General features: G+C 37.1%; 1 protein-coding gene across 10 annotated transcripts in view; it reads right to left on the reverse strand.

Moving 5' to 3' along the window:
• NARS2 (asparaginyl-tRNA synthetase 2, mitochondrial) overlaps positions 1-12,635 on the reverse strand; it is a 109,240-nt gene that overhangs the window by 89,115 nt on the left and 7,490 nt on the right. For 9 of the 10 annotated variants that reach the window (XR_004323220.1, XR_004323219.1, XR_004323218.1 and 6 more), the window contains one exon: positions 8,223-8,303. The exons of the other annotated variant lie outside the window; for it this stretch is intronic. Coding sequence is in view for 5 of the 9 variants with exons in the window: in XM_014565121.2 (XP_014420607.1) it covers positions 8,223-8,303 (81 nt within the window). In the remaining 4 variants the exon portion in view is untranslated. The remainder of the gene's footprint in view (positions 1-8,222; positions 8,304-12,635) is intronic. 10 annotated transcript variants of the gene reach the window in all.

Genomic DNA, 12,635 nt, shown 5'->3' on the forward strand with positions numbered 1-12,635 from the left:
TGTACATCACTGATTCACCCTAGATGCTTGCTTTTCACCACAGGCCTCTCCCTTCCCCAAACTCCTATCAATTTAACTTTCTGGAAAGGGACCTGGAATGAATCCGGGTTATTTTGTAAGCAAAAAGTGAAAGTCAAGTTAGGGGCAAAAATCAAAGACAGCAATATCAAAAAGAATCACAAACTGATTACTTTGTCCCACGGATATCTCTGATCACTCCCGCACTCAGTTTCTTCTTGTTAGAAAACCATGCTTTGACATTTAATATTTCTATACAGATTACCCTTACAAAACTCAATTAAATATTTATTCTGTCTACAATTTTATGTGTCAGCTTTATCTTCTGGATAAAAAAAGATTTCTTGAGGACCAGCTCATTTGAACTTAAAAAAGCAACTGCTAATTAAAAATTCTCAACATATGATACAATACAAATCTGTGCATACAAGTATATGCCAGAAAAAAACTGAACTAGCTAGTGATTCTCCTAGTTGCTAAAGGTAAAGCAGTTATGAGTATGGGAGAAAAAGGGTGTTGGTCATGATCATCAAGCTTTTTAAGCCTGTGTCTACATTTGATGTTACATATTTAAGAGTTTCTCCAAGGGCAGTACCTTTCAATTTTGACTGTATATTAGAGGCACTTGCAAGCTTTTAAAATTCCCCACGTCATACTGTATCCCAGACCAAGTAATCTGAATTTCTGGGAGCAGAATCCAGGCATTTATGCTTTTAAATGTTCCTAGGTGAATTCAACACGCAGCAGAGACTAAGAATCGCTGCCTTAAACTCTCCATTCTCCTTTACCCTCAACAGTCTCTTTTAAACTAACAGTGGGGAAAAAAGAAACTAGGGAAAAAAATTTTTTAATTTATTCAAAAGAAGGCAAAAAAGAAAGGAATTGTTTTAAAAGGAAAAATGTACAAAGTAAAAAAAATCAGATGGTTTAAAAATCCAAATGCATAAGCAATCACAATAAACATTAGTAGACTAAATTAAACAGTAAAAAGAGCAAAGACTTAGTGATTAAATATTTTTTAAAAAATCTGAGTTCCATACTGTTTCCAAGAATCACATAAGACAAAGAAAGGTTGATAATAAAAGGATGCATGACAGTTAAAAAACAAACAAACAAACAAACAAAAACCATGCCAGACAAATGCTCATCAAAACCAAGCTGGTATGGTTAAATTAATATCAAACAAAAGAGATGATAAGGCAAAAAGCAGTACTAGAAAGAAAAAGGACCACTACATAACTAACAAGTGATTTCACCAAGAAGTGATTCTAAACTTGTGTATACCAGTAACATAAGCCGAAAAATACATAACGCAAAAACTATGAGAAAAAAATGAAATATATACCCGAGGATTTTAACACATCAGCAAATGGCAGATAAAGAAGACTAAATGTCAGTAAGCACGCTGCAGATATGTGCATACAATTAATAATCTTGTTCTAATACACACATATTGAACACTGTACCTGATAACTGAAAAACACTCTTTCCAAAGATACACAGAACATTTATAACACCACAAAAATATAAAGTGTCTAGGAATAAATGTAACAAAGATTCACAATCTTCATTTAAAAAGTTATTATATTCTACTGAAAGGTATTAAAGAACTCCTAAATACATGGAGTAATATACTATGTCCAGTGGTATGAACACTCATACCATAAAGGTACAAGTTCTTCCAAATTGATCTACAGAATCAATGTTATTCCAATTAAAGAGCAAACAGGGTTCTTTGGATCTTATCAAGATGATTTGTAAGTTTAAATGGAAGAGAAAAGGATCAAGAATAGCTAAGAAATTCCTAATATAAGGTAGAAGGATTTGCCTTTCTACCCATTAAAAGACTTATTAAAGAGCTACAGCAATTGAGAGTTAGGTACTAGCACAGGGATATTCTGATAAACTAATGGACTAGAATAGAGCACACAGAAATAGACACACATACATGGAAATTCGATTTATGGCAGAGCTGGCAACTGTGATTCCAGGAAGAGAAATGAACTACTCAATAAACAGTACTAAAATAATTAGTTATCCATTTTGGAAAAAAAAATTGGACTCGTAAATCATGACTAAAATTCAATTCCAGGTAGATTAAAGACATACATGTATAAGGCACAAACTATAAAACTTTCAGGAGATAATACAGAAAGGATCTCTTAAACAAAGTACAAAAGCACAAACCATAAAGGAAAAGATTGAAATCTGACTACATTAAAACTAAGAACTCTGTTTATCAAAAGACCATAGAAAGAAAAAGGCAAGCCACAAACTGGGAGGAAACATTTGCAACAGCATACTCAATAAAAAACTGACACCTACAATATAAAAACACTGATATCAAAAGACAACACAATAGAAGAAGAAATGAGTGGCCAACAACCAGAAGGAAAAATCCCCAATCTTGACAGTTATCAGAGAAAAGCAAATTAAAATCACAACAAGATTCCATTTTATAACCATGAGATTGGTGAGATTTTACAAGACTGAAAATATTGGGTACAGGCAAAGATGTGGAACAGCACACCCTGCTGGTGGCAGTTTAAATTCATTCTTCCCTTGTAACAGCTCAGCATGACAGAACCTTCACTCCAGAGGGATCAGGTCAAGGACACAGGGCTCTCTTGAACACCAGCTCCCAGTAAAAGGACTATCCTAGCAGGAGGAAGAGTGTGCCAGCATTTCTCATCTTGCCCACAGCTACCTGTTGCTGAAGCTAAGTTCTGGGTGAGTGTGACTGAAAGGTGGGGGTGCCCTTCTTCTGCCCAGTGCCTGCTCCTGGGGACAGAGGCTCTGCCTTGAGTGAGGCACTGCTGAGAATATTAGACTTGGATTCTTATGCCCTGTATCATGGGGTATGGGGGTCCATGCTAACAGAGGCAAGCCAAGGAGACCTGAGGCTGCAGACAGCCACTCAACTGGGCACTCAACACCCTAAATTGAGATATCACTTAGAAGTATCCATTGATTCTGCTGTCAGACAAGGGCCCTTGTTCAAAGATTTTCTCTGGGGGTAGAAGTAGCCATAAATCACTTTCAAATCTCTTCCCAAAGGAACTGGCTTCATTTGCAACAGAGTGTATAGAAGTTCACATTTAAGGGTGCTCTTAAAAACAGTGTTTTTGATGAAAGGCCACTGGGAGGAGACTGACAGATTCATTGGAGATAAACAGCTAAACTGTAGATCTGCCAATTTGTTGGAGAGAAATGGAAAGAGACAGCTGGGAAGAGATCTTCCGGGGCTAGAGTAAATTTCAAACACTGACCATGGGAAGTGTATCGTTAAAGGAACCTGAGTTTGATTGGATTAGTCTGTAAAGCAATTATGTCCCTGAATATTTTTTGAAAACAACAGAGCAAGGAGCTGCAATTGGTGGAGTTTAAGAGCTGGATGTGGTCTAGGAAATGAACAGTCTAAGAGAGCACTGCCAGAATCAATGCCATCTCTGGGCGACTGCGGGCACCAAGGCTGTGCCCCTGAGGCACAGTACCCAGAGGCTTCACACTGCTGATGTAGAGAGGGAAAGACAGATCTGTATCTAGAATAGATAAAGAACTCCTATAACTCAACAACAAAAAGACAAGTAAGCCAATTAAAAAATGGGCTTAGGACTGAAATAGACACTTCTCCATAGAAGATGCACAAGTGGTCAACAGGCACACAAAAAGATGTTCAACACCCTTAGTCATTAGGGAATAGCAAACCAAAGCTACAAGATACCACTTCACATCATTAAGATGACTGTAACCAAAGAAGCTGAAAATAGCAAGAATTGGTGACAGTGTGGTAAAACTGGAACCCTCATACATCACTGTTGGGAATATAACAAAGTGCAGCCACTGTGGAAAATAATCTGGCAGTTTCTCAGTAACTTAAATATAGAACCTCACATGACCCAGCAATTCCACTCCTAAATATATACTCAAAAGAACTGAAAACAGGTGTTCAAACCAAAACTTGTACACGAATGTTCACATTATTATTACTCATGATGGCCAAAGGTGGAAACAACCCAATGTATGTCAGAGAGTAAATGGCTAGAGAAAATATGGTGTATCTATACAATGGAATATTATTCAGAAATGAAACAAATGAAATTCTGACACATGCTAACAGAAGCCAGACACAAACGGCCATGTACTTCATGATTTATAAGACATATCCAGAACAGGGAAATCCACAGAGACATAAAGTAGATTACAGATCACTAGGGGCTGAGGGTGAAGGGAATAGGGAATAGGGAATTTTTGCTACGCAGTTCCTGCTGGGGTGCTGGAAAATTTTGGAAACAGTAATGACGATTGTACAACATTGTGAATATAATGGTATTGAATAGTGCATTAAAAATGGTTACTCTGATAAATTTTAATGTTTTATATATATAGGTCCACAATAATAAAAAAGCAAGCCAATCTAATGCCAAACTTCAATACATAGTATGAGATTCAGTATAAGAATCCCCACAACATGAGATTCAGATACAAAAAATTACAAATCTTCTTCGGTTCCATTTTACAGGATTTCAGTTCATTCTTCACTTTAAAGTATTTAAATGTACAAATTCTAGACTTAAATAATATTCCCATTACATGAAGTATTACTCCCAGATTTTCTCAGCCTAATTTAATCTCATAGTGTGTGATCATTTATCTGCCATACTTTGACATAGCAGAATTGTAATTCAAAGCTTAAATATGAATTATATATTAACATATAAATTGTAAACATTCAAAAGCAAAAAGCAAACCCACAATGAAATACCACTTCATACCTTTTGGTATGGCTAAAATAAAAAAAAAGACAGGCAATAATAAACGTTGGCAATAATGGAGAGAAACTGGAACCTTCACACATTGCTGGTGGGAATGTAAACTGGTGCAGCCACTTTCATTTGGTGGTTTTTCAAAATATTAAACATAGGGCTCATGTGATTCAGCAATTTCACCCAAGAGAAATGATATCATATGCTCACCCAAATGTTTTCATGAATGTTCACAGCAGTACCATCATTCATTATAGACCAAGGATAGAAAAAATCAAAATATCCATCAACTGCTAAATGAATAAACAAAATGCTGGACATGTGCACAATAGAATACTAGCAGGATATAAAAAGAATGAAGTACTGATACATGCTACAATATGTATGAGCCTCAAAAACTTTGTGCTAAATGAAAGCTAGACACAAAAGGCTATGTGTTATATGACTGCATTTATATGAAATGCTCCAGATGAGGCAGATCAATAGAGAGCAGTTTAGTGGTTGCCTAGAGCTAGGGGTGGGACCAGGAAGGGACTGTTTAAGGGTATTGGGTTTCATTTTCGGGTGATGTAATGCTCTAAAATTAGACTCTGGTGATGGCTGCACAACTCTGTGACTATACTAAACACTTTCGAAATGTAAGTGGGTGATTTTTTTGGTATGTAATACATATCTCGAAAAAGCTTTTTAAAAACCTGCTCCATTCCCTCATTCCTATGCTAGCCAACTTTATTTCCTATGATTCACAGATATGAATCTTCTAATCTGTCCATCCAGAGTCCAGTGAAAACCCCACCCTCATTCAATTGCCTGACGCTGCTCACATTGTTCCCATACCTGGAATCCTCTCCCCAGGGTAGTTAAGTCACATATTCATTCTGAAGATGTTTCTGAATAAGTCAATCCTCACTGACAATTATTCTTTAGATTTGATACCACTTATGATGAGTAACTCTATAACCTCAAATACATACATAAAGCAGTTTCACCTTACTTCCTATCAACATCTAGTTTTTGCCATAGTTACTTGCCTTTAATCTCTTTTCTCAGAGACAAAATGGTTACTCCAGAATTGTGAAGCTCAAACATAACTATAGGAACTCAGCTAGGGCTTTAAGATAAAGAGGACAAAGTATATAACCAAGGAATATTGCAGGATAAATAACATCATGAGTGAATGAAAAGCATGCTCCTTCCTCTATCAAGCCTGGCTAACTCACCAGCTTCACTGGCCAGAACCTTGACTGCATCTTTATATCTCCCTTAACATTTAGCACAGGATCTTGAACACAGATGGTAACAAATGTCTGCTGAATAACAAATGAATTCTTTGAATGCAACTTCCTACATGTGTATTCAGTAGTCCCCAAACCTAAACAAATATCCAAAATCTTAAAGCAGGAAGTGGACATGAGAAAAAAACTAAAACGATGGGACATCCATTCACTTCTCAACAGTGTATTATGCGTTTTTACTTTGCATTTCAAGGTGGCATCTTACTCCTGCCCTCAAACCTGAGTATGTACCAGGCATCCTTATCTTTAAATAGTTACTGACACTTCATTGTTGTCAGAGCGAAAAAGAGCACTATTAAGAGAAGCAAGAATTTAGATATGACACTTCACTTCACTTCCTCTTTGCTTCACCCTAACAGTGGGGTGCCAAGACAAACCCCTATAACTCTACTGCAGTCAGGAAGAAATCAACACCATGAAGCTTGAAAGTACAGTGACGTGTGAAGTGGGAATAAGGAGAGAGGGTTGGCAGGGACAGTAGACAAGTCTTAGGAGCTGAATTTCTGAAAGCAACAAAGACAGCAGGTCATAACACAAAAACCACAGACTGCTGAAACCTTGATTCAGACCCTGACTGTAGGAGCCTAGGATCAACGAATTTAAGAGCCTCTCTTTCTGACACTCCGAATAGACAAGTCTAATTCCACTACATAGAATTCCTGAACCTGGCCCTGAAATACTACAAACATAGAACACCTTTCTTTTGTTTAGCTTCAGAAATACATTTTCCCCCTTTCTATGCATTTATACTTACCTGGTAATTTGCCTAAATTGGTTAGAGGCCAAAATACACATACTGTAATCATTCAGACTTGCTTAGGGGATTTCTCTGAAGCAAAGTAGTTAGCTCCAAATTTATCATTAAGTTTGTAATAACAGATTTTTTTTCACTTGTTTAATTTGGATCTCTTTAATAATTCTCTTCATATTTGTAAAAATGCCTTTAAATTATACCTTTCCTTCCATATCATTTACTTTTTAATATTCGGTGGTTTAGATTAAGGGATCATGAAATGTATTTAAGGTGGGTAATTCCTCTTTACTTCAATATTCAGAGATTATTCCGATGCAAAGAGGAAACAAACAACATAAATGCCTAGAAGAAAATGTACAATTTAAATACCTAAATTTACATAGGTATTTATTACTTGCTGCCTTCTTTGAACTCATATATATAGATAACACGCCCGCTTTAAATGTTCAACAGAATATTTTTATTCTGCTTTTTTGCACAAGGGTAACTACCATCAAGATTTCTTCAAGTTATATGTGATTATCATTTCGAATAATGAGTTTGACACATCAGGACAACTTCTCCCAGAGAATATTTTGCTCAGTAATATGAAGAGAAACATCATCACCAGGAGTGAGAACATACTGAACCAGAGAGAGCAGTTCATACAATTCTTGTCATTTGATGGAATCTCCCAAATGTATGAACAAGAATCTTGACTTCTTAGCGACACAGAAATCAGTGAATGAATGAAATACCAAAAGCACCACTCATCAACATACATTTCTCTTTGTAATTATTATACCACTGGGCGATGACTTTAAACAGGCTATCAAATTGGTAAATGAGAGGGTTTCAATTGCCTCCAAGTAAGAAAAACTGGTTAACTTTTAAATCACCTGCAACAAGAGCAGGCTGACAATGGCTGGCCCATACTAGGAGCTCAAAAAATAATTGAAGAATTAAAATAAAAGCCTTCATGAAATGATTTATAAAGATTCTGAAAAAGAAAAAATTCACATGTATACTTCTCTATTTTAGCTTATCTCTTAAAATAAGATTTACACCCAGAAATATTAACTGAGGGTTGAACCTACACAAAAGGTATCTTAGAATTTTTATTATTTCTTCAAATTTCTCTAGTTCATCAATTCACAGTTATATAAAGAAGGCAAATAGAGTATTAAATTAAAAATCCACTCCTTTCAGTCACAATGTATGTAATACAACTGGTTGGACAGGAAATCAAAGATCTGTGAATTTTCTATACATGTTTTTCAAAGATTACTATCAAAAAAAGGTCAGGTTCTGATCATGGTCTATCTCCATAACTCTCACTCAATTTAAAGCACACCCTCAAATGAAAAATATGAGAGCAACATACCCCCCAAGATGGGAAGCACAACTTACTTCGACCTGAAAAAGTTCTCCAGCCCCCTCACAGTCATTGGATGTGATTATTGGAGTATGAATATGCACAAAGCCATTGTCCTGGAAAAGAAAGAGAAACCACTTTTCTCAGTATATGGAAGGGAACAGTTCCAAGAACATACACCTTATTCTACATTAAAACAGCCCTAAGAGAAGGCCGTATCTAATTCCTCCCTAACTCCCAAATAAAATTATTGAAATATCAAGTTGAGAGTTTACTATGCACAAAGAATTTTAAATCAGAAAATGACTTAAGCAATATCTAGTCCAATCTCCTTACTTCAAAGACGAGGAAATTGAGGCCCAGAGAGATTTAATGAGAGGCCAAAGTCACACAACTAGTCAGTGGCAGAGCCAGGACTGGAACCTAGGAGCTCAGGGTCTCTCTGTGGTGCCATTTCTTCCTCCCACTTCTCCATGACACTGGTAATGATTTCACACACGCACTCTCTCTCTCACACACACACACACACACACACACTCACTCACTCACTCACTCTCTCAAGGCTTCGGCATAATAGTGCTGCCCACATTGCTAAGAGGATGCAAAGTGATCAATATGAAGTTCAGTTATTTTGAAATGAGACCCTCAATTGTAACAAGCCACCAAAAAGAAGATAAATTAAGGATGACAAACAGGGACTGAAGAAACAAACAGCAAAAGAGGCAGAAACGATTTTTGGGAAGTCTGTCATTAAACTAATGGCATAGTGGACTACACATGGCACAGGCTGTGCACTTTCTCTGCCTGAAGGGAGATTCTGAGCAGCATATCCGTCCATTAATAAGGCACCTAACTGCAATTCTTCCGCTCCAAAGTCTGAGATTATTTCCATTAGTGAGCCACAAATGCTGTTGCTAGTAAAAGTGAAATAACCCAGCAACATCAAGGTTATGCTTCTTTCATTTTGACTATGGATGCAGGCAAAAGGTTACAGGGTGGGGGTGCAGGCAGCTAAAGTGATCTTAAACAGTGCAAAGGCAGAACAGGGCATGTTCAATGCAAACATTCTGGCCCTGAAATCAGTACAGTACGTTCATATATACACATCTAATCTCTGCTAAATTCTGCCATCACTGGTGATATATAAAATATCTCAGTGCATTACCAGGGTCCTCCCAAATCTGCCCATTCCTTCCTAAAAAAGTTGAATTCAAGTATTCTGGCTATGATACAAAGTATCCAGCCAACAATTTGCCTTATGATGCAGACTGATTAAATATTCAAGTTATAAATTAGGATTCTCAGGAAGTATTCAAATATGTACTTGATCTGGGAACAACGTGCCTGAGACGTGCTGCACAGAGCACATTACAGAGAATGAATGAAACAGAATCAGTAGCATTACTGCATAAAACTTTTATCTCGTAGGAGCCAAGAATTATGGACATGAATCATTTATTCCACACGAATGCAGGCAACTGTGAGCATGAGTGCAGTAAACAAAGAAAGGAAGTGAAAAATCCAAAGGAAATGAGGGTGGTGAGAGGGAGGGGAAGAGGGAGGAGAAAATTTAACGGCTGAATATAATTGCCAAAGTTAGAACTGGTCAACTGCCACAAGAAACAACACTGTAAATCTTGTGAAAATAACTGTATGGGATCTTTTTTTAAAAATCACTCAAGCAGTGAGAATTATTCTTAATATTCAAATAATGCTAAACCTTTCAAAAGGTGTCACCAGCTTTTTAAGCCTTACCACTGCGAGCAAGGCTTATCATATCAAAATCCATGACATTACCACCAAAAAAAGCTACAAAGGAGAGGGTATAAAGGAAGAATAACAAAGAGATGAGAACAAAGTCCCAAAAAGAGAACGTAGACAGGGAAATAGATTTTTTAAAAAATAGCAAGGCGTGGAAGAGTACTATCACCGGCTACCTTCAGCAGGATGCCAGCGTCAGCACTTATCCCATCCCACAAAGGGGCTTCTAAAGAGAGATAAGAAGGCCAGAGAAGGGGCCAAAAATACTGGCCCAGTTATTCAGAGTCTACCTACTGCCTCTAAATATCTAAATATTTTGATAGATACATATTTGTATGACTAGATATTTGTAAGGCCCTGAGCATCTGAAAATTACAAAACTCACGTACTAAGGCCCGTACACATCAAAGACTCATGGACTATATTTTTCTTTGACACACACAAAACAAGAATCACTATTTAATCACACTCAACAAAAAACAGAATATGACAGCAATTGCTAGCCCACGGCACATCACTGGCAATGAAAAGTGACGGCAAGAGGAGACCAAAAAAAAGAAACAAAACAAAACCACAAAAAACAAAAACCTGTAAGAAGCAATCACAAGAACTCAAAGACACAGCAGTCTAAATCATTCAACAGAGGGCCAAAGAACACTCCCCACTGTGACAGGCTTTGAAGGCAGCACTATATTGAGGACGGAATAACCTGACACTCAGAGGAAGAACCTCAACCCACCAAGAAAGGGCAAACTCTGTTCTACTGGTTCACTTCAGGAAGCCAGGTAACTATGTGATACATTTTAGGATAATTTCCACTAGAAATTAGAAAACATTGGCGCTTAAAAAGATAATCCTATTGTTTGAGAAATTCAGTTCTTGTAAATAACCTACTCCTTGAGAGTTCTATATAGCCAGGTTTTAGTTCTCAGCAAATGTGTTAATTTTATGAGCAAAGCAAGTTATACAGTAAACATTTTTGATACTCAAACCAAAAAACCCCAGATCCTTAAAGTATCCTAACTGAAAGGTACTGCTCAAGTTTCTATTTTCCCCCTACATTTCTAGGTGTGAAATTTCTGAAAACTTTACATTTTAAGTCTTAACGTCGTTTAGGGAGTCTAAAGCAACAAATCATGAAACAGCACCAAACACAGGATAATACGTAACTATTATTTAATATGTCCTATAGTACTCTCATGATTTCTTTACACAATGCAATCCTGTCACACACATAAGTGTATAACATCTTAGAAGGAGGTATCAGGATTCTATTGTCCAGGCCTTTGCAATTAAAAAAATGAATTTATAGCACTAAAAAGTACCTACCTTTATATCTGTCACCAACAGGGCTAAAATTAATTATTTTCAAACATTTAAAATGTTTTTTAAATTTTAATTTATTTAGCTTTGAGTTCAGATTTTTCTAGTTTCTTATTTTTAAACTGTTTACATGTTTCTAAAAGCTTCAAGTAATAAAAAAATGTAAGAATTAGGTAAAGCCCACTTGTTAATGGGTTGCCAATACCACCACCTAGTGGCCAGAAATCCATAAAACTTCAAGAATTCAAGCAGGTCCACTGACTTTATCTGCTGTTAAAGTCACATGGGGGAAAATATTTTTACATCTGAAAAAATGTCTCATGTGTGTGGTTCAAGTACCTGAAAAGCCATATGGAATTTGCATAAGAAGGTTTATGAGAGCATATGTAAATCCACCCTTTCAAACTATAATGGGATGACATTGTATAATGAGATTTAGTTTCATTGTTTTACTCATTTTTAAAGCCAGGATGTTCTTTAGCTGTCACACCAGAAATTACCTCTTAAGGAGCTTTTCAAAGAGCAAGAACTTTCATGTTATGCTACAGCAGGGCTGGGACTGCGTGAATGAATTTGGATGCCGTCCAAGGGATGCGTATGCTGTCAGACAGTCTTTGTAAATGAGTTGGATCTGGCGAAGTGGCTTAGGAAGAGTTCCAAAACTACATGGAAGAACACTGAACTTTATCTACTGGATCATTCTTGTATTTGGGGTCCTCTCATCCACACGGGAGGAGGGTCCTTTCAACTCATCAACTTACCAACTACATTCTACTGTTGCTTTCCTGGGTTGGGGGAAATAGCTGAAAAGCAAAGCTAAATGAGACAAAATGCCCTTAGTCATTAGATCAATCTAATGACAAACACCAATAACTCTTTAAAATTAGGGCTTCCTATATATAAAATGTCCAGACCATGAGAAAGAAATATGAACTATACTTATCCTCCCATCTGAAACAACAAAAACAAAAAACCCCACAAGCAAACCACATGAAACAATGGTTTTCAAGACATGATATCAGACAACAAAGAAGAGTTACCCCTGAGAGACAGGAAACAAACACAGTGAACCCTACCAGCAGCCCAGCTGACTGCAGTCAGATATTCCAGGCCACAGTAGGAAGAGGGGAGAAATAAAGTGGAGCCAAGCAGACCTCCTTAGTCTAGGAGACAGAACTGAGAGTCTAAGGAGACCAAAATGGCTAGCATTCACAGGACAGAACACCAGAGAGGAGAGAGTTGTGCAGAGAACTCCAGAGAGGTGTAGAGGGTCACCCTGCAGTACTAGGTGGAAGAATGATCTGCACATGCATGTAAGGAAACTATCCAAGGCCAGGAAAAGAATCATCCAAAATGATTAGAGG

This window comes from Camelus ferus, chromosome 10 (genome assembly GCF_009834535.1).
Source record: "Camelus ferus isolate YT-003-E chromosome 10, BCGSAC_Cfer_1.0, whole genome shotgun sequence".
In the NCBI taxonomy this organism is placed as follows: domain Eukaryota; kingdom Metazoa; phylum Chordata; class Mammalia; order Artiodactyla; family Camelidae; genus Camelus; species Camelus ferus.